This window comes from Quercus suber, unplaced genomic scaffold, assembly GCF_002906115.3.
Source record: "Quercus suber isolate HL8 unplaced genomic scaffold, Cork oak 2.0 scaffold_549, whole genome shotgun sequence".
NCBI classification, from domain to species: domain Eukaryota; kingdom Viridiplantae; phylum Streptophyta; class Magnoliopsida; order Fagales; family Fagaceae; genus Quercus; species Quercus suber.
In genome coordinates this window covers 138,358-158,960 of record NW_027069997.1, presented here as the reverse complement: position 1 = coordinate 158,960, position 20,603 = coordinate 138,358, and the positions used below count along the sequence as shown (strand labels likewise).

General features: G+C 36.0%; 2 protein-coding genes and 1 long non-coding RNA gene across 8 annotated transcripts; 2 read left to right on the top strand and 1 right to left on the bottom strand.

The window, feature by feature from the left end:
* Positions 1-1,123: 1,123 nt before the first annotated feature.
* On the top strand, positions 1,124-5,340 carry LOC111994144 (protein IN CHLOROPLAST ATPASE BIOGENESIS, chloroplastic). The gene is made up of 11 exons (XM_024026000.2): positions 1,124-1,310; positions 1,447-1,530; positions 3,509-3,583; positions 3,678-3,720; positions 3,803-3,860; positions 3,944-4,111; positions 4,207-4,269; positions 4,359-4,453; positions 4,557-4,638; positions 4,766-4,876; positions 5,022-5,340. Exons 1-11 carry the CDS (start codon positions 1,196-1,198, stop codon positions 5,160-5,162), a joined length of 1,035 nt encoding a protein of 344 aa, XP_023881768.1. The 5' UTR covers positions 1,124-1,195; the 3' UTR covers positions 5,163-5,340.
* A 1,094-nt stretch (positions 5,341-6,434) lies between these two features.
* LOC136063638 (uncharacterized) lies at positions 6,435-10,838 on the top strand. 3 transcript variants are annotated; one of them, XR_010625258.1, is made up of 5 exons: positions 6,435-6,551; positions 6,697-6,837; positions 9,754-9,913; positions 10,011-10,163; positions 10,282-10,837. It is a non-coding gene; the product is annotated as an uncharacterized LOC136063638 (long non-coding RNA). The 3 variants fall into 3 exon arrangements; XR_010625257.1 differs by having other exon boundaries at positions 10,011-10,838; XR_010625256.1 differs by lacking the exons at positions 9,754-9,913; positions 10,011-10,163; positions 10,282-10,837 and having other exon boundaries at positions 6,697-7,015.
* Positions 8,593-19,001, bottom strand: LOC111994140 (filament-like plant protein 7). 4 transcript variants are annotated; one of them, XM_065764287.1, is made up of 7 exons: positions 18,765-19,000; positions 18,551-18,671; positions 17,645-17,792; positions 16,019-16,163; positions 11,290-13,786; positions 11,101-11,191; positions 8,593-9,392 (listed from the first exon to the last, which is right to left on the bottom strand). In XM_065764287.1, the coding sequence occupies exons 3-7, from the start codon at positions 17,741-17,743 to the stop codon at positions 8,886-8,888; spliced, it is 3,339 nt and encodes a 1,112-aa protein (XP_065620359.1). In that variant the 5' UTR covers positions 17,744-17,792; positions 18,551-18,671; positions 18,765-19,000; the 3' UTR covers positions 8,593-8,885. The 4 variants fall into 4 exon arrangements, with proteins under 4 accessions (XP_065620359.1, XP_065620360.1, XP_065620361.1 ...); XM_065764288.1 differs by having other exon boundaries at positions 18,551-18,653; XM_065764289.1 differs by having other exon boundaries at positions 18,642-19,001.
* Positions 19,002-20,603: the final 1,602 nt, after the last annotated feature.

Genomic DNA, 20,603 nt, shown 5'->3' with positions numbered 1-20,603 from the left:
CCTCTTCAATAACAAGAAGTAAACACTCCACCTAATCCTTTTGGACTTTGAGCCGTACTTATATCCCTGAAAACGCTATAGGCCTAACTAGACCTACTTAATCAGCAGCATAAGTGGGCCTTCAAAAATATTTAGGATAAATTTCTTCATTGAATAATTGGGTAATGTTCAATCTCTTAGGCCCAATCTAACCCCAAACAAAAAATTGGAAAAGAAAAAAGGAGATAGAAAGAAAAGGACGAACGAGCGAATAGCAGAAGGGGGTATATGCTGTTTCTATTGCATGTATCCTCCTCCTCTCATGTGAGGGGGAGGATACATGCAATAGAAACAGTATGTATTTTCTCCAATGGCAGAGACTTGTAGTTGTACTAAGGGGGCTTTTTTTTTTTTTTTTTTTTAAGCCAAATATTAAGTTTTTGTGAAAAATATTTTTTGAACAAAGTTTGACTACAACCTTATTTTTAGCCTAAAGTTACAAATTCCTTTAAAAAAACTAACATTGCTACGAATTTGAAAGTCTAACATTTAGATTACATGTTTTTGACGCTCTTAACACACATGTCAAATTTTATACTAATTGAATATTATTAACTATATGAACCATGAACTTATTTTTTATACATAATTTTATATTACAAAAACTTGCAAATTAAACAATTGATTAATAATATTGTTATTGATCTTTGATTTTCTCAAAATTTTGAATGCATAAAGGATATAGAATAAAATAAAATTTAATTGTGGATTTATCAAAATTCACATCTAATAAAAAAAGATTAAGTAAAGTTTTAATCTTAGGTTACAACCAAATTTGTAACAAAACTTTGTCTAAAAATATTTTTCACAAAAACTTAATATTTGGCATACAAAAAAAACCCTTAATACAACTACACCTATTTATTTAAGAGAAATGTTATGCCACAAAAAATTTCACAATTTTTATTACAACTCGCCAAAATAGCGGATTTTGGCAAAAATTGTGAAAACTTTTTGTGGTTTATTTAGAAGTGTAAGTGGGCCTTCAAACTTGGGTACCTCACATTTTCAACCATGAGCAATGTCTTAGGCCCAATCTGACCCAACCAAAAAGAGATTGAAAGAAATGGACGAACCTGAGCCAATAGCAGAGAGACTTGTAGAGTAGAGAGCATTTCATTTCATTTGTAGCGTGCGTGTAAGCTCAAAGAAGAAAATGAAGGTGGGGGGTGGAGTGGTGTATGGCGGGCCACGTGGCACCGCTCTGCCCACTCTACTTCTTGGTCACGGCAGGGCTCGCCTTCGCTGCTATTCTTCCTCTCCAACTCCAGGTATGTACTATGTGCAGTTTGAGACTGAAATGTGAATTCATTCATTATTATTTGGAGAAAAAAAAAAGAAGAAAAAAAGAAAAGGAGTGCTTGATTCAAAATTTGATATTTGTTGGCATTTGGGTATTTCATTCAGACCATATAACGTTCATAAAGGATGTGGCAGCGACTCAGCCTCCACAGCATTTGTGTCACTTGTTAAGAATGCTTAAGACTAAAGGTGGGTCATTTTTTGTTCCATGTTTTTTTTTCCCTCTTGTTCCTAGATTTTTCAGAACTTGGTAATATCGTTTTGCTTTGTTGTCACTTGGGTTTTTTATGTCTTTGGCTATGTGTGTGTGTGGGGGGGTTCTATATGTTACTTTCAATAAAATGAGCTCGGAAATTATGGTTGCAAAATGTTGTAGAGTACTGAGTTGTGTGCTTTGTAATTTAAGTGCAGAGCCTCTCAAGTGAGAATTTATGGTTATGATTGAATGCGCCATATTGGGTCCTTGATTTTTGTATTCCCTTGTTCAGAAAGCTATTCAGAAGGCAAATGCCTGATGTTATGTTAGGTTCTGAGATTTATCTAATTCCCATAGTTTGCATTTGGATTTTAAGGATTTAAAATCAATGGATTTGAAGAACAATTGTTAGTATAAATTGCTTCATATGAATTTAACAACACATAAGAAGTGTTTTGCTAAAAGAAAAACACTTAGTGATATTATTGATTTAAAATGAATTCTTACACCTAGTCGTTTTTAAATCCACATATTAATAAATCTCCAAATCCCATCATAAAATTCATCTATATAAAAACTTCTATCATTTCATACTTTATTCAAGTAATTTAAACCCAATATTGAAATCCAAAGCCTTCTCTTTAAATTCCTTTATCCAAATAAGTCATTTAAACTAAAAATTGAAATCCAATTTTTTTTTTTTCTTGTCTATCCAAATGAACCAATATTGCTTTCATTTTCCCTGTGCATTTAATGGAGGAATCCGATTTCTACCATGTTTAGTGGTACAGCTTTTGCTTGTCTTAAAAACCATGTGAAAAGGATTGGTTTAGACCCCAATTCGATTAGGCAGAAGATTAATTAATTATTTACCAATTAATTATATGATCACAAGTTTAACAATTTAATCACAACCACAGCAAGTACCAAATCTGTAAATAAAGTAATAAATGATAGATGCCATGCAGATTCGGTCACGAAGTGAAAACCAATGGAGAGCAACTCCAAAGGAAAAAACAATCCAAGGGTGACACTCCTCAAATACCCTAGACACTACAACCAATAGATGAACTTACTGATGCTGCCCACGCGAGTTTTGGAATGTCTGAGCTCTTCATACATGGAATCTTTGACGAATGACCTGTCCATAATTGACCAGAATTTCTGACTGACTCCAAGGACCCTCCTTGAAGGTTTGAATACTTCGGTGACACACTGGGTTGTTGGTTCTGTGACTTCAATTTTGATCACAAATATGGCAGCAACACCATTGTTAAAATCAGTTTTCTGAACTCATGGGTTATACAGTTAAGGCTTAGAACATCTCTCTTTAAGGTGCACGGCTATAACCTCCAAAAACCTTATGAACTTGAATTTATAGCGGGCCTTTCATATGTTAGGCAAGTAGTGTACAAAAACCAAGGCTGCCGACTTCAGAAATTAAAACACATTAGAGTCTATGCGATTTCTGATCGATCAAGTGGAGATTGAGAGTTGTCGAAAATCTTCTTTTGATCAATCGAGAAGCAATCAAATGTCTGTCAAAACTTGGATTTCAATTGATCGAATGGCAGTCAAAATACTGACAGAACGTCCTCTTTGAGCTGCATCATCACACTTTGATCTTGAACAATGTATAACACAATCATTGATTATTACATTGTCATGGAATTTGCCAATCTAAAACCTAACACTATGCAACAAGAGGCTTTTTGTGTCTTTGAGTTTTCACTGTCCTTGATGTTCAGTCATGGACTTCAGCTATCAATAGTCCTAGCATCCAGGGAGATAACAAATCTGGATTCAGCATAGATATATTCTTTTTTTACAGTGCACAAATACCATGCATTGACCAACATTTGTCCCACATGTTCTATACCTTTTTTTTAAAGTGGTAAGTGCTTCTTGTTCAGTTTTCTCATAACTAATAGAATCCTAATGTGATCTATCACATTTCTTGCTTTGTAATAGGTGAATCCATTTTGTCTCCTGGGGCCAAGCAAGGGTTAATCCCCCTTGCCATTCCCCTGTCAAAAAACAGCTCTGGTATGGCTAAGGCATTGCATTTGCATATGTTTGGCATTGGATATTCCTGAGAAATATTTGAGTTGAAGCTGTTGTGTGATTGCCTTGTTAATAGGAACTGTAACTGCTCTACTGAGATGGCCTACAGCTCCACCTGGGTATACATGATTACAATATTTTTCACCGCCTTTGTTTGGTTTATTTTGTTTTTGCTTTATTGATTTTCTTTGATACCAACAGCATGGAGATGCCGGTGGTGGAAGTCAGAAAGCATGGAGTGTGGCTTTTAGCCAAGAATGTAAGTAAAGCATGAATAATGTTGTGCATTAAGGCTTGGCTAGAATTCACTAGAAATGCATTTTGGTTTTCTTCTGTATACAGGTAGATCAATTTATAAACAGACTCCTAGTTGAAGAAGATGCCAACAAATCTCCAGAAATCAAGAATGAGCTATTTCAAGCTCCAACAGATGATGGGGAGAAATTTTACAGAAAGGGTGACTATGCCAAGTCTCAGATCTCAAATCTAGATGTCTACCTCTTAAGAAAGGCATGAAAGAAATTTCTAAATTGTAAACTATTTAGATGAATATTGTGTTTATATTCTGGGTAACAAATTGTTTACAAGAAAAGGTTCATTTGCAGGTTGGTTTGTTTCCAGATATCTTAGAGCGTAAAGTGATGTGGCATTTTGAGGAAGGGGACCATGTAAGACAACTGATTTGGGATACTGTTTCTATCTAAGCAGTATTTTGGTGAACATACGATGTTATTTCTTTATATGTTGTTTATCAAAGGTTTCAGCTATGGTAACTGGAGAATTTTATACCAAGAAGGAGCATTTTCCAGGATTTGCCCGGCCATTTGTTTTCAATGCAGAGGTTTTGCTGAGGTTTCTAAAAATCTTCTCTAATCACCTTCTCCTATGAGTTTTTCCTAAATTTTGACAAATATGGATAGCTTTCATTCTCAAAAGTTTTTGTTATATTTCATAGGGTTGGGCGTAATCTAGAAGCGAAAGATGCTGCCAGGGGAGCTTTAAAATCACCATGGTGGACTTTGGGCTGTAAATACCAGGTATGGACACTTTCATGATATTTCCGGCATGGCCTTTGCAAGCGAGATCTCTCTCTCTTAGTGTCTTCATTTTTTTTCCTCCCTCTCTTTTCTGGTATTTATATGTGTCTGATTAGTTTATGTCCAGGAAGTTGCAGAAATAGCACAATGGGAGGATGAGCAGATTGAGTACTTTAAGGAGAAGGTGACAGAAGAGGGAAAGCGAGAAGATCTTAAGAAGGGAAAGGCACCTGCTCAGGTACTATGATTAATTTTCAGTATTTATTATCTTAGCTACTATATCATGAACTTCAATATGAAAATTCATTTTAAGATGAACATCACAAGGGAAGTATATTATTTGTCTACATCTGGTGCTCTACTTCTATAATTCAAATGTGCAGGTTGCGTTGGATGAAGCTGCATTTTTGTTGGATTTATCCTCTGTTGAAGGGACTTGGGACGACTCTGTGGATCGGATTGCTGAATGTTATAAAGAGGCTGGACTCCCTGATGTTGCGAGATTTGTACTATACAGAGATTGAGTATGAACAAAGAGGGACTTGTGTCCATCTTCTCTCCTTTCTTATTCCTTTTGAGGAAAAAAAATTATCTAAAGCCTTTTTTCTGTAAGCTATCCAATATACCATATATGATTAAAATTTAGATGTCATTTTTGTTTCTAAATGCAAAGGGGAATCAAAATATTGAAATATTTTCGAATATTGGACTTATAAAGCATCGTTATCTATTTTCTTTGTATTGGAAAAGGAAGCTTTTTAGATCTTCAATTGATGATCAGATGATAGCAGTAGGTGGCAGACTAACGGCCAATCCCTACTAGATGTAAAGAAAAAGAATGCTATGGTACCTTAAATTACTTAGGCGAACTAGCTAAGCTCTTGGTTGTGAACCCAAATAAGGTGACTAAATTAAGGAACTAAGTTCAGTGACATGCCTGCTGGTGTAAACAACAGTAGAATGAAGACTGGTAACAACAGCAGTCTGAGCTTCTGGCATGCATGCTGATGTAAACAAGGTGTGCTGGGAAAACTTATTAAAGGGCTTCTTAATGCCTGGGGAGTGAAAGTGATGGAAATAGCCTGCTGGTTAAATATGGATTTTCTAATGGGATATGGGACTCAACTCTCTCCTTTGAGTTGCCCATATGGCTATACCTTTGAAGATATGCATTAAAGCTATTTCTCTTAGCTGTGTAAGTATCTGTGAAGACACTATTCTCTGGGATTCCTCCAACCAAGAATGCATACTCCATTGCTGCTGGGAATGTCTATCAACCAAATCTTTTTAAAGGTAAATGGATTTGGTCACTGGACATTCTGCCAAAGATTAAAACTTCTATGCTGAAATGCTACATATCTTGCTTGCCAATAAAAGTTATGCTGGTTAACAGAGGCAGATTGATTCTAACTGAGAATTCCTGCAGCAATGCCCTCTGCCAGGGTTCTCTTCTCCCTTGGAGACTGATCTTTCTCTTTGGCATTTGGAGTTTGTGTTTACAGAGAAATAACCTGGTGTGCAAAAAGGAAGGTCCTAATGTTATGCTTCTTGTTAGAGACTTTTTACAAAGCTGAAGAACACTCCCTTATTATTTCACCTAAGCTGTGTAGGTCCTTAAGAGTTAAGATACTTACAAAAGGTCAGCTGGGAAAAATCACCCTCTTATTGGTTTAAGCTCAACATTGATGGCTCTTCACTGGGCACTCCAGTCTGGCTGGCGGTGGACTCATTCAAGATCACAATGGCGAGTGGATCAAAGGATTTGCATCAGCCATAGGAGTTTCTGATTAGTTTATGTCCAGGAAGTTGCAGAAATAGCACAATGGGAGGATGAGCAGATTGAGTACTTTAAGGAGAAGGTGACAGAAGAGGGAAAGCGAGAAGATCTTAAGAAGGGAAAGGCACCTGCTCAGGTACTATGATTAATTTTCAGTATTTATTATCTTAGCTACTATATCATGAACTTCAATATGAAAATTCATTTTAAGATGAACATCACAAGGGAAGTATATTATTTGTCTACATCTGGTGCTCTACTTCTATAATTCAAATGTGCAGGTTGCGTTGGATGAAGCTGCATTTTTGTTGGATTTATCCTCTGTTGAAGGGACTTGGGACGACTCTGTGGATCGGATTGCTGAATGTTATAAAGAGGCTGGACTCCCTGATGTTGCGAGATTTGTACTATACAGGGATTGAGTATGAACAAAGAGGGACTTGTGTCCATCTTCTCTCCTTTCTTATTCTTTTTGAGGAAAAAAAATTATCTAAAGCCTTTTTTCTGTAAGCTATCCAATATACCATATATGATTAAAATTTAGATGTCATTTTTGTTTCTAAATGCAAAGGGGAATCAAAATATTGAAATATTTTCGAATTTTGGACTTATAGAGCATCGTTATCTATTTTCTTTGTATTGGAAAAGGAAGCTTTTTAGATCTTCAATTGATGATCAGATGATAGCATTAGGTGGCAGACTAACGGCCAATCCCTACTAGATGTAAAGAAAAAGAATGCTATGGTATCTTAAATTACTTAGGCAAACTAGCTAAGCTCTTGGTTGTGAACCCAAATAAGGTGACTAAATTAAGGAACTAAGTTCAGTGACATGCCTGCTGGTGTAAACAACAGTAGAATGAAGACTGGTAACAACAGCAGTCTGAGCTTCTGGCATGCATGCTGATGTAAACAAGGTGTGCTGGGAAAACTTATTAAAGGGCTTCTTAATGCCTGGGGAGTGAAAGTGATGGAAATAGCCTGCTGGTTAAATATGGATTTTCTAATGGGATATGGGACTCAACTCTCTCCTTTGAGTTGCCCATATGGCTATACCTTTGAAGATATGCATTAAAGCTATTTCTCTTAGCTGTGTAAGTATCTGTGAAGACACTATTCTCTGGGATTCCTCCAACCAAGAATGCATACTCCATTGCTGCTGGGAATGTCTATCAACCAAATCTTTTTAAAGGTAAATGGATTTGGTCACTGGACATTCTGCCAAAGATTAAAACTTCTATGCTGAAATGCTACATATCTTGCTTGCCAATAAAAGTTATGCTGGTTAACAGAGGCAGATTGATTCTAACTGAGAATTCCTGCAGCAATGCCCTCTGCCAGGGTTCTCTTCTCCCTTGGAGACTGATCTTTCTCTTTGGCATTTGGAGTTTGTGTTTACAGAGAAATAACCTGGTATGCAAAAAGGAAGGTCCTAATGTTATGCTTCTTGTTAGAGACTTTTTACAAAGCTGAAGAACACTCCCTTATTATTTCACCTAAGCTGTGTAGGTCCTTAAGAGTTAAGATACTTACAAAAGGTCAGCTGGGAAAAATCACCCTCTTATTGGTTTAAGCTCAACATTGATGGCTCTTCACTGGGCACTCCAGTCTGGCTGGCGGTGGACTCATTCAAGATCACAATGGCGAGTGGATCAAAGGATTTGCATCAGCCATAGGAGTAACAGTGTTCTTGCCAAACTGTGGGCTTTAGGGGATGGTCTTCTTCTGTGCCTTCGTGACAAAACCATTCTATGAAAATTGAGCTAGATGCTAAAATATTTGTGGACTATTTACTCTAGCCTCTTGTTCTTCTAGTTGTAACCTCCCACTAATTAATGATCATAGGACACCATTCAGCAGGATACCCCAGTCAAGGGTAAAGCATTGCTTCAAGGAGTCTAACAAGTGTGCTGATGCTATTGTTAGAAGGGGAGCTAAACTCAAATAGAATATATATTTTTTTTAATCTTTTTCCCTTGCTGATATACGTATGTTACCAAGTTTGGATGCTTTGGGTGTAGCCCATGATAGGCATTGTGCTAGCAATGTCGAACCTGACTAAGTCAAGTATTCGCTTTAATATATCGATCTCTTTAAAAATAAAAGAGAGAGAGAGAGAGAGAGAGAGGAGAAGAAGAAGAAGAAGAAGAAGAAGAAGAAGAAGTTCACTCGCTCAAGTAACAAAACAAAAGGATCCTGATATTAAACTTGGCTCAAGTAAATTTTATCACCTTTAGGAACATCTTCACTATGCAGTAAAACTTATAATGTCCTGGCATCAGTTTTATATACAACATTAATACACACAACATGCAAAACTCTCACTCTTTCTCATATGATTAATAAAAGCCAAGACTTATTATTTCCCAATTCCTTTACAACAAATCGAACAACTATGATAATAATAAAATAAAAAAAATTTGAACCCTGATCATCAAGCTTGCCATCACTTTATCAGTACGGTGATGTTGTCAGGGGGCAAACGGAAGAGATGTTTTCTTACTGTTACCTTTTCTCTTTCTCCACAACAGCTTTCTCCACAAATTCCCGCCTCCTTGTTTCTTGCTAGGCACAATTGCCAAAGAACCACCTGTAGCGCTGTCATCCTCGTGTTTAACACCATTTATAACAAGAATTTTTTCAAGAGGCTGGAATGACCCAATGTCTTTTATAGTGGAATTGCCATTGATTTCTTTGATCTTTGGAGATTTAAGAACTTTAGCTGCAGCATCATCCTCTGCTAGCATCTGATCGAGTAGAGAGGCGTGCTGGTTCATGATCCTGTCCTTGGGTGGGGTTGGGGCTGTGGTGGTGGTGGTGGTGGTGGTGGTGATAATTGTGTCAGTGGGGTTAGCTATGACCTTGTCAAAAAGGGCTGCTTCCCTTGGTGCGGCTAATGCCTTCAATTGCTTGCCCAGGTTTAGGATAGTCTCCTGGCACTCTGCCAACTTTTCTGAAGCAGTTGTGATCTCCCAATCCTGCACAATTGATCAACAGCCCCTCACTCAAAACCAAGTAAGATGTGTAAAATGTAACTAAGCACTAGTAAGTAACTCTTCAGAATTTTCCAAATTACTTGGCATTGGTAAGAGTGATACTCATTGAATGCATTACAATAAATTTTTTTTTTCTCTCGCTTTCATTTATTTATATTTTACATGAAGTCCTCTCTTTTCAACATTCCTTCTATGCTAATATAATTAAAGGCAGGTGTACAGAAAACCTAATAGATGACGTAGATTTCTGTTTATTTTCTATGGTATTAATCATATGGAGAAATCAAGTTTGAGAAGTTCAGTTCAATGCCAATCCTTTCAGCTACTTATTTGTTTTCTGCAGGTAATTCCTACATGTAAGGACATACACCATTGATCAATTTAATTCATTTTCTGTATGAGGAAAACTTAACAATCTCAAGCAATAAAGGGTGGGAGAGCTTTTCTAAGCATCTGTCTTTCATAGTGGGTGATGGTACTCATATCCTCTTCTAGCATGATAGGTGGGTTGGGGATAACACCCTTAAATTTCTCTATCCTAAGCTTTACGATTTCTCAGATGACAAGGAAGCTTGTATTTTTGATGTTTTGTGTCTTCAGGAGGGGGGAATTGTTAGAGTTCGGGATTTGAGATTTTATAGGGATTTTCAATACTGGAAGCTAGATGCAGCTTGTTCTCGTCTTGATTTATTTAATCTCGTATTCCCCGGAGTATAAGGAGTGATACTCTTTGTTGGCGCCTCAAAGGAAATGGTAAGTTTGACACTCGGTCTTTCCACCATGAGATCTGGGATGCTCAGAATTCTTTGTTCCCTTGGAAGGGTGTTTGGAAAACTAAGGTTCCTAAGAGTGGCTTTCTTTTTGTGGACAGCTGCTCATGGTCAAATTCTTACTTTTGATAATCTCATGCTTAGGGATCACTCATTGGCAAATCAATGTTGGATGTGCCGTTGTAATGGAGAATCTGTGGACCATTTACTTCTTCATTGTCCTGTTGTACACGCTTTATGGGTTTTTATGCTTTAGGTTTTTGGTGTTCAATGGGTCATGCTAGGCTCTATGGCGGGGTTGTTATTTTGTTGGCATCATTGGCTTGGGAATCATACTTCAAATATTTGGAATTTGATTCCAAGTTGTTTGATGTGGATTGTATGGTTGGAATGAAATCATTGCTCCTTTGAGGACACTGAGAAGACATTGGAAGAGTTAAAAGTTCTATGCCAATGTAATCTTTTTTATTGGTCTAGGTGCAGGGGTTCTACGGATTGTTCCTCTCTTTCAAAGTTTAGGTTTTCTCTTAGAATAGCCTCTTGATTTCTTTTTCTTTGTTGTTTGTTTATGTTTACCTGTGTTCATCATCATGAAAACTTGTATTTTTCCTCTCTTTCCATCAATAATATCACTCTGATTATCTATCAACAAAAAAAAAAAATCTCAAGCAATTCACACATGCTCTAGTAGGAAAAGCACATTATTTGTTAATGAAAACAAGGCAATTTTGTTGTCTGATTATATTCTCTATATGCAACAAGAAAATTTTGATGGTCAAATACCCTTTCAACATTGCAAATGTTAGTGAAATGCGTTGTAAAAAATTCAAAGAGTATCAACATCTAAAGTGAGCTTCAGTTATCAAATAATTAACAGATTGTAACACTGCAAACAAAAATATAAAGTAATTTCCCACAACCTTAGCATCAGTAACACTGTATGAACTTACAGTACGAAGTTGCTTTTCTTCCTGATTGAGGACATGCTTCGGGCTTTTCTTCTTTGTAATGCTGAAAATATATCAGATACAAGGCATATCTTAATAATTCAGACAAATAGAAGTAATAGTTAATATATTTCAAGGAATTAAAATCATTAGAAAAATAACCCTTCAAGCTGGAGCTGCAGTTCAAGACATGTGGCCTCCAATTCTTCACAACAGCTATTTTTATTATCCAGCTCCACCTCCAGTGATGAAAGCTTATGCCAAGCCTCATTTAATTCCGCTCTGGCTGCTGCAAGTTGTCTATGTAGATCTTCATTCATCAACTTTTGGGCTTCAATGTGACCCTCAATCCTTCCTTTTGATTCTTTTAGAGTTTCCAACTCTGTTTGCAAGCTTCCAATGGTTTTTTCTGATTCAAGAAGTTTATTCATCAGGGATTCACTCTTTTCAATAGCAGACCAAAGCCTCCCTTCCAAGTCTTTCTTTGCAGATTCCAAATTCATAACGTCATCTCTCAGTTTCCTATTTTCTTCCCTCACATTATATTGAAGCTCTTCCATATGAATATGATGACTGTTAGAAGCAGCAATCATAGGCAAATATGATAATTGTTCTCTGGGAACACATAGTTTATCAGCTTCAAAAAAATGACCAATAATTCCAGCTTCTGCTTCACTTTCACTTCGTGATTCATCCCAATCACAATGCTTTTTAATCTCATCCCTCATGCTTGAAACATCTTGCAGGGAAAAGCAATGATTCATAATCCAGTCTAAAGCAGTAGTTACTTCTTGGGCAAATTTGTCTATGTTAGCCTTTCCATTCAACAGATCATAACAACTATGAATAAATTGCTGTAAAACAGCACTGAGTTCAGAAGTTTTCCACTGGAAAACCCGCACCATGTACCCTGTAGGTGTATCTAAATTTTTGTTGGTGAAAATGTTCCCATCCTTTCTGGACAAGGTCTCAGGTTTATCATAATCCAGAGATGGCAAACTGATCCCTTCAATAAGCTCAATTAGTTTGCCTATCGACTTACCCAGATCCGAGTGCAACTGCTGGTTGCTCTTTTCTGCCAATGAGACGTCAACATGAGATACACCACCAGGAGAATCCATCACAGAATGTTTTTTTGATGGCTTCCATGAGATGTAGCCATTTACATGTGGGGGATTAGATGCATCAGGATTGTTTGAACTTTCCCTTGCATCAACAACTTCTCTGGGGTTTGAACAATTTATATCCACCAAAGCTGCTCTAATATCCTCAACTATTTCATCAGGGTCTCTCTGTGTAACACGGTTTTGCTCCAAAACCACTTTCAGTATATCTTGCACCCAACCAGGAACTTTACCAATTAATGTATCTTTGAACCTGATTTCCTGGTTTGACACAATGAAGCCAGCTTCAGAGTCAGAAATTGGAACTATCTCCCTACCCTTTAACTCTGAAGAATCCTCATTTAACTCAGTTTCCAAGGGCTGAGAAGCATCAGAATCTCCAAATGGTTTATCAACAGCCACTAACGCTAATCTTTCCATTTCAACAAAGTCATCCATCAGATTAATGTCTGCAGTTCCAATAGTTTTAGATGATGGTGACCCCTTTTGTTTACCATTTTTAAAGTGCTCCAGTTCCGAAATCAAAGCAGAAGCCCATGATTCAGCACAGCTAGCCTTATCATCACTGCCAATGTCAGAAATTGATGCCAGAGAGAGCTCATGAGACATACGACTACTCCTTGTTGGCTCCATAATTGTCTGACCTTTTGATACTTCTTCAAGCTGCAACTGACCTTGAGATAATTTGGACGCTGAGCGACCATGCATGATCCTTGAGATTTGGAGTTCATTTGCATTTTGATGAAGGGCTTCCTTGAGATTCTTGTTTTCTTCTTCCATAGCACATAATTGCTCGGTCAGAAAACCAATCTTTCTATTGGGATTCTCGGGAGAGTTATCAATCGCAGAGTCAACCATGAAACCAGTTGTATTCAACTTTCTCCTCCTCATTTCAACTGAATCCTTTCCCAGCATTTCAACTTCATTTTTCATTTTCGCTAAAGCAGCAGGACCTGGCAAACGCTTCCTGACTAGGAGACGCAACCTTTGACACTCTGATTCTAACTTTGCAATTTTCTTCACACTCTCTAGGTGTTGCTTGTGTGATGCATCAGCTGTTCGACGAGTAAATTCTCTCTCCTCGTTTCGGATTTCAAGCTCCTTCTCAAGCACTCGAACCTCATACTTCAAAGAAGCATTATCTTTCTCTGTGGATTCTAATCTAGTCATTAGTGCACTAAAATCTGCCTCCAACTGAGTCAACTGTCTATTAACATCTTCGATCAACTTTTCCTTCACCAGGAGGGCCTTGCTAAGCTGAGAATTTTCAACACCTGTTTTGGCAAGCCTTTTACTTGTCTCTGCTAACTTCTCCTCTAAAGCTGCCTGAGTTTTTTCAAATTCCTTTGATGTCTTCATAACAGCATCATGAATTCTTTTCTCCTGCTCTTCTCGAACAAAACGTAGCTGTTGCATACATTCCTTGAGCGCTGCATCCAGATGAGCTAATCTTTCTTCACCAACTACCCTCTGCAGTAAAGTTCCATCTAATTCTTGCTTTAGAGACACCACTTCTGCTTCTGCCTTCTCCCAGCCTACATAAAAATTATTTAGCAAAGGATCACTTTGTTGTCATCTGAAGACATAATTTAACCAAGTGCATATCATAAGGTGAGTGGTAATTTTGCAACCCATAACTTTTTTTTTATGCATGAATAATTTTAAGAAAAATTACATTTTAACCGAAGTGGTAACAAAAACCCTAGAGTCTCAAATCTTGCATTTAAAACCACACACTTTCTCAACCATAAAAAACAAAATAAAAAGAAGGTCCCCCCCCACAAACCAAAAACAGGAAAAAAATTCACAACCAACATAATCAAAACCCATCACCAAAACACATCTATGGCTCCATCCCCAAAACAAAAGGCACATCAAATGCCCAAACAGCCAATCATCTCCACACCAACTGGCAAAAGGGCCTCACAACAACTCCCATGTGCCACCTCACTCAAACCCAACCAAGCCCAATCTGCCACACCCAAAACTCATTGCTAAATCAAGGCCACCATCACTGACCATAAAACATAACACATACGCAGCCAGCTGCCAGTTTTTCCAAAACCAAAACAACATCAATTAGAAAAATCAAAATTCTACATTCTTTTCTTTGCCTTTAATTTTCTTGGAAAACAAACAGAAAGTGAACCTGCACCTAAATCCATAGCCAAAAACGACAAAGTATCAAAGTGAACGAAAAGAATTGTGTGTGTGTGTGTGTGTGTGTGAGACAAACAAAATCATCTCAGTCTGGAGAAACTCCAACTATTCTAATGATATGGTGATTCTTGTTTTAAGAGAATTGGGAAATGGAGTAAAGCAAATTGGGAAAAGCATTCAACATTTTGATGTGTACTGATTGGCTATAATGGGGGGTGGGGGTTCACTGTTTAGATTTTAAATGATCACAGAAGTGGCAGCATCCTAATATGTTGTCCCAGGATACATCTGAACCTTCTGCAACTTTACTTTGGTTGGCTATGGTCTTCCTCAGAATGAGGAAACTGAAAAAGGAAAGGAGGAAGAGGAGAAGAGAAAGTGAGTGTTTTCTTTTTTTTTCTTTTTTTCTTTTTTTTGGTTGTTAAGGAGTTTTTTTAATAAGTTCCAAAACAACATCATTTTAAGTTGAGGGTCCAATATTAATCTTTCTAAAACACAGCATTCACCATTTTTCATGTGCTCAGATATCATTATGGGAAAAATTGACAGAAGGCGATTTTCATTACGGTTGAGAGAGTCAGAGGTTTTAAGTGTAAGATTTGAAACTCCAAGGTTTAATTAAAAATAACCCCAAAAACTATATAGATTAAAGTGCAATTTTTCCAAAATTTTATTTCAAGAAAAGTACACAGTGCAGCCTATAACTTCCCAGCAAAGTACAAGGGAATCTAGAATGGGGAAAAACCACAGTATATCACCTGCAATTGCTTCTCCCAAAAAAAAAAGGAAAAAAATTCACAACCACCACAATCAAAACCCATCACCAAAAGACATCTATGGCTCCATCCCCAAAACAAAAAGCACATCAAATGCCCAAACAGCCAATCATCTGCACACCAACTGGCAAAAGGGCCTCGCAACAACTCCCATGTGCCACCTCACTCAAACCCAACCAAGCCCAATCTGCCACACCCAAAACTCATTGCTAAACCAAGGCCACCATCACTGACCATAAAACATAACACATACGCAGCCAGCTGCCAGTTTTTCCAAAACCAAAACAACATCAATTAGAAAAATCAAAATTCTACATTCTTTTCTTTGCCTTTAATTTTCTTGGAAAACAAACAGAAAGTGAACCTGCACCAAAATCCATAGCCAAAAACGACAAAGTATCAAAGTGAACGAAAAGAATTGTGTGTGCGTGTGTGTGTGTGAGACAAACAAATCATCTCAGTCTGGAGAAACTCCCACTATTCTAATGATATGGTGATTCTTGTTTTAAGAGAATTGGGAAATGGAGTAAAGCAAATTGGGAGGGTCCAATATTAATCTTTCTAAAACACAGCATTCACCATTTTTCATGTGCTCAGATATCATTATGGGAAAAATTGACAGAAGGCGATTTTCATTACGGTTGAGAGAGTCAGAGGTTTTAAGTGTAAGATTTGAAACTCCAAGGTTTAATTAAAAATAACCCCAAAAACTATATAGATTAAAGTGCAATTTTTCCAAAATTTTATTTCAAGAAAAGTACACAGTGCAGCCTATAACTTCCCAGCAAAGTACAAGGGAATCTAGAATGGGGAAAAACCACAGTATATCACCTGCAATTGCTTCCTGCGCCATCTTTGCATGGTCCTTCACAAGTTCATCTTTAGCGTCACACTCAGAGAGGGCTGAAGAAAGCTTATCATTTAAAATTCTAAGGTCTTTCTCCAATTTGGCTTTCTCGGTCAGAAGTGTCTGTATCTGAAGAAAGGGAAAAAAGGATAAGGTGCCACAAAAGCCTCAAAGTACATAAAAAAGTTTCCAAATGAAAGACAAAGACATATAGAAAACACTCAAAAATCTGCTCAAGTAGGAATGCCTCTTTGGGAATCACTTTTGAAGTTTCTTTGCCCATACTAGCAGGCACTAGTTTCTTGATAATAGTCACTAGGTTGTGATCCCCAAGAGTCAAAATCTCATAAAGCTTAGGCATCCCAGAAGGCTAGAACCACACAGGGGAAGCATATTCAGCATCCATAGGAAGCTTTTCCATGTACATTTCATCTTTTGATTGACTTTTGTGATTATTTTAACCAAATCAGGAGTCTTAGTTTGTGATAGAGAATGATCTGAAACATGCTAATGTTTCTCCCTGAGGACAATTGTTGACTGAAAAAGAAACTTTGGTTATTCATATTTCAGATACACTACTTCAATCTTGTAATATACCAGGTTTTTTATAAACCTCTGTTTAAACCAATATTTGTAGATACACTACTTCAATCTTGTAATATACCAGGTTTTTTATGAACCTCTGTTTAAACCAATATTTGTACTATGAACTACATTTTGGTATTAGCAATAGGAGAGGCACGTTATAAAACGAGCTTTTCAACCACAGCCTCTAACCAATCTGGAAAATTAATCTCAAAGCTAAAGGCTTCAAGGAAAAACATGCAGATAAAAGGTGGTCAACTCTGGTATTCAAATTCAGATGTTTGTCATTCTGACCCTACTCCCTTGTAGAATATTTAATGGGCAGAATTTGAAACCTGATTTTTTCAACTCCATTGAGTCAAACAATTCCGTTTTTATTTTATTTTTTCCTTTCTAGTCCCCTCTTGATGCATAACCATTTATTGTGTTAATTGGCACTCCTTACAGCAGTATAGCATTTTCTTTTCCTTTATTTTAATTAAAAACTAGAATATAAACTCATTTGGCAGCTGAGATTCAGCTCCTTAATAAAATGACAAAAATCAACTAACACATAATAATCTCATTTCTAAAGCTTGTTCACAAAATTTCCATCATACTCAGGCAAGAAGCCTTTTCTAGTGATACTATAGGCGGTCTATGAGTATTTAAGCTTTCATCTGTTGAACTCCTACTGAAGTTCAACTCAATGTTTAAACAATAAACATTCGAGTGAGGAATTCCTCACTATATAAGACAAAAATAGTGAATATTAAAGATTTATAGCCAAAGCATTAGACTTAAAACATGTTAAGATGCAGTGCAGTGTGCCTCTGATGTGATGAGAAAATAATACCGTGGAACTCACTAAGCCATGAACTTAAAGAATGACATAATATGAAGAAGATAACATGTCATCTTGCTAGTAATATTAGTGACCGTTAAATCACCAATTCTTCCAAAAGTTTAAACTATTGGGATATGGTAAATTTCAATCATTTAACCACATACTTCTATCAGTGACAAAGAGATAATGACTGAATTACCTCTTCTTCATTTCCTTTTAAAGAAGTGTTTATTTTGTCCATTGAAAGAACAGTCTTCTCCGAAGATTTCTTCTTCCAAAGCCATGCCTTGTTGTCCATTATATTGCCAAGTCCAGATAGGATAGTATAGGGACTTTATATGAGGAATCTGCATGGAAAAATAAAAGAAGACCAAATTTATAAGTTATAACTCTAATTTTATATCAGTTACTACTGCTGAGCATAAATTAATATATCTGTACAAAAAGATCCGGTCACGAAGAGAAGTCTTCTTGATTGAAAATTAAACAATCCACCATGATGTCACTCTCTTTATATTTTATATCTTCTTTTTGTAATTTTTTATTTATTTAAAAAGTGCAAAGGGTGCTGCCCAAGTACACAAGAAACATAAAAGAGAATTGCATATCAGTCAAAGAATGAAAGGAAAGAAATAATTTTCACGAACATAACCAATGCACTAATTAAACAACCACTCAATACATTTGGGAGAAAAAGAAAAAAAAAAATAAAGCAAACGGCTATGAAAAAGAGCATAACTATTCTTCTACTCTAACCCCATTTACAGAATAACACTGTTTTACTTCTTACCACTCAAATTTTCAAATAAAATTAGAAATCAATGAAACTCTCTCTCTCTCTCTCTCTTACACAATCAAAGATTCGACAAAATTTAACACAAAAACTCAGATGAAGTAATATTGCATCAATGAATGTATAGTCAATTAGCTTATCACTAACAATAAGGTAAAAAATTGAGGAATCTCACATTGCTATGGTAATTAAGAAAAAAGCAAAACCCATAAGCAAAACTAAATACAGTAATAGCTAGCTAGTTTACCTCCCAATTTTTATATATTTTTTTTTCCAAATTAGAAAAGACACCAAAAGTTAGATTTACAACACCTCCAAGTTAAAAGTCAATGGAGCAGTAAATCTGAATTCTGAAGGGTCTCTCAACTCAGAAAATGAAGAAGCCACACCGGGTGTTATTTACCGTGCATGAGGGCTTCAATGCAAAAGAAACCTGAATAAACAAACTGGCAATTCAATAAAGCTATGAAGAGAGAGAAAGCAGAGACGCGAATAGCATCAACAATGTGCGTGTGTCAGTACTCACTTCCGATCCCACCTTGCACAGAAATGGCATAGAGAGAATGAATGAGAGAGAGAGAGAGAGAGAGAGAGAGAGAGAAATAACGAAGCAAAGCAACACCAACAGGGAGAGCAGAACTAGCAGAGAGCTTTTCTAGAGAGGTTATTAGAGTGTTTGGTAAACAGGAAAAGTAAAAAGTGGGAAAAGTAGAAGAGTGACTAAGGAGTAGAGAGAGAGAGAGAGAGAGTGTGTGTGTTTTTTGGAGTAGAGAAGTACGGAGGAAGAGTTCGGAGATATTTATTTTATTTTGATTTATTTTTGTTGTTTTCGGCAAAAGTGTCGGCTTGGATCTGACGACACAGATGTACCGTTTTATGTGCGTAGTCGTTCAAGGTTTTTTTTTTTTTGACGCGATTCGTTGCGTTTTGCGCGGTTTGTTTTTTTTGTTTTTTGTTTTTTTGTTTTTTTTTTTTTTGGGCTTTTGCTTTCGCTTTGTTACGACGGACCGGAAGATCGCAAGTCTTTCTCCACCTGTCAATTCTCTCACTCTCTCTTAATAAAGTTAGTATATATGGAGATACATACTCTTTAACAAAGTTTAACTGTTAGTTCATTGATGTAATAAATTACTAATAACAATTTAATATTTCATCAAAAAATGTAATCAATTAGTAATAATGTTTATTGAGTAATTAGTAAGTATAATTAATAAAAAAATATTGTGATTCATTGACATTCCATTTAGAGATAAGATTCAAATTCTTTTCACCCCTTTATTGTAAGAAAATTAACAATAATCCTTATGGAATAAATATATTAAATCTTGCCAAAAATTGTTCAACTTTTTTTTTTTTTTTTTTTTTGTTGTTGTTGTTGTTCAACAACTTACTAACAAGATATTTATTTAGTTTTTTTATATTGCTTTTTTTTTTTCAGTTAAAATAAGATTTTTAAGTTTGTATGTATCAAGGATGATAATTTAAAAGATCTAAAGGGATTGGTTCAATTATCTTCTTCTTTTTTTCGATTGATTATCATTGGTTATATTTCAATGCGTTCAAATCATGTACAATATTGTCTTCATAATTATGATAGTATGATCTACTTTCATGATATATCTGTTAATGTTTTGCTTGTTTCGAGGGGGCATTAGCTCTCAATATGCTTCGACCTTGAGCTCATCACATGAAGAAGATATTTCATGCATTTGATATATGTAATACTAATACCTCTCTCACAGTATATGGATATCACACTACTGTGGATTCTACACAATTATAAAGGTGTGTTTGGTAACTATTTTTTCCCTTTATTTTCTGTTTCCAAAAACAATTTTCTATTTTTGAGACTAAAAAACTTGTTGGGCAACCCAAAATAGACAAAAAACAAAAAATGTTCTCAAAACTCAATTTGTGAAGGAAACTAAAAACATGTAAAAGGCTGTTTTCAGTTTCTAATTTTCAAAAGTTAATGAAAATACACATTTAATTTAAAATGAATCTATCTCATTTAATAAGTTAGCATTAGAGTTCGAATCCTAGTAACAACATATTTTAGTATTTTCTATTTTTTTCTTCAAAAAATTATCTTTTTAATTTCAACTAATCAAACATGTTTTTGATTTCAAAAATACAAGAAAATAGTTTTTTCTTTATATTCCCAAAAACAAGTTTTTGAAAATAAAAAACAAAAATTGTTATTAAACATAAACTAAAATTCACACATTGTAATAATCTGATAATTACAACATGGTAATAGAGATTCGAGCCTTGAACGTCTTCGTTTGAACACTAAAAAGTTTTTATTGAGATACAAGGCTCTCGGCCATCCACACAATGTAATAAGGAGGAATTATGTGTATTT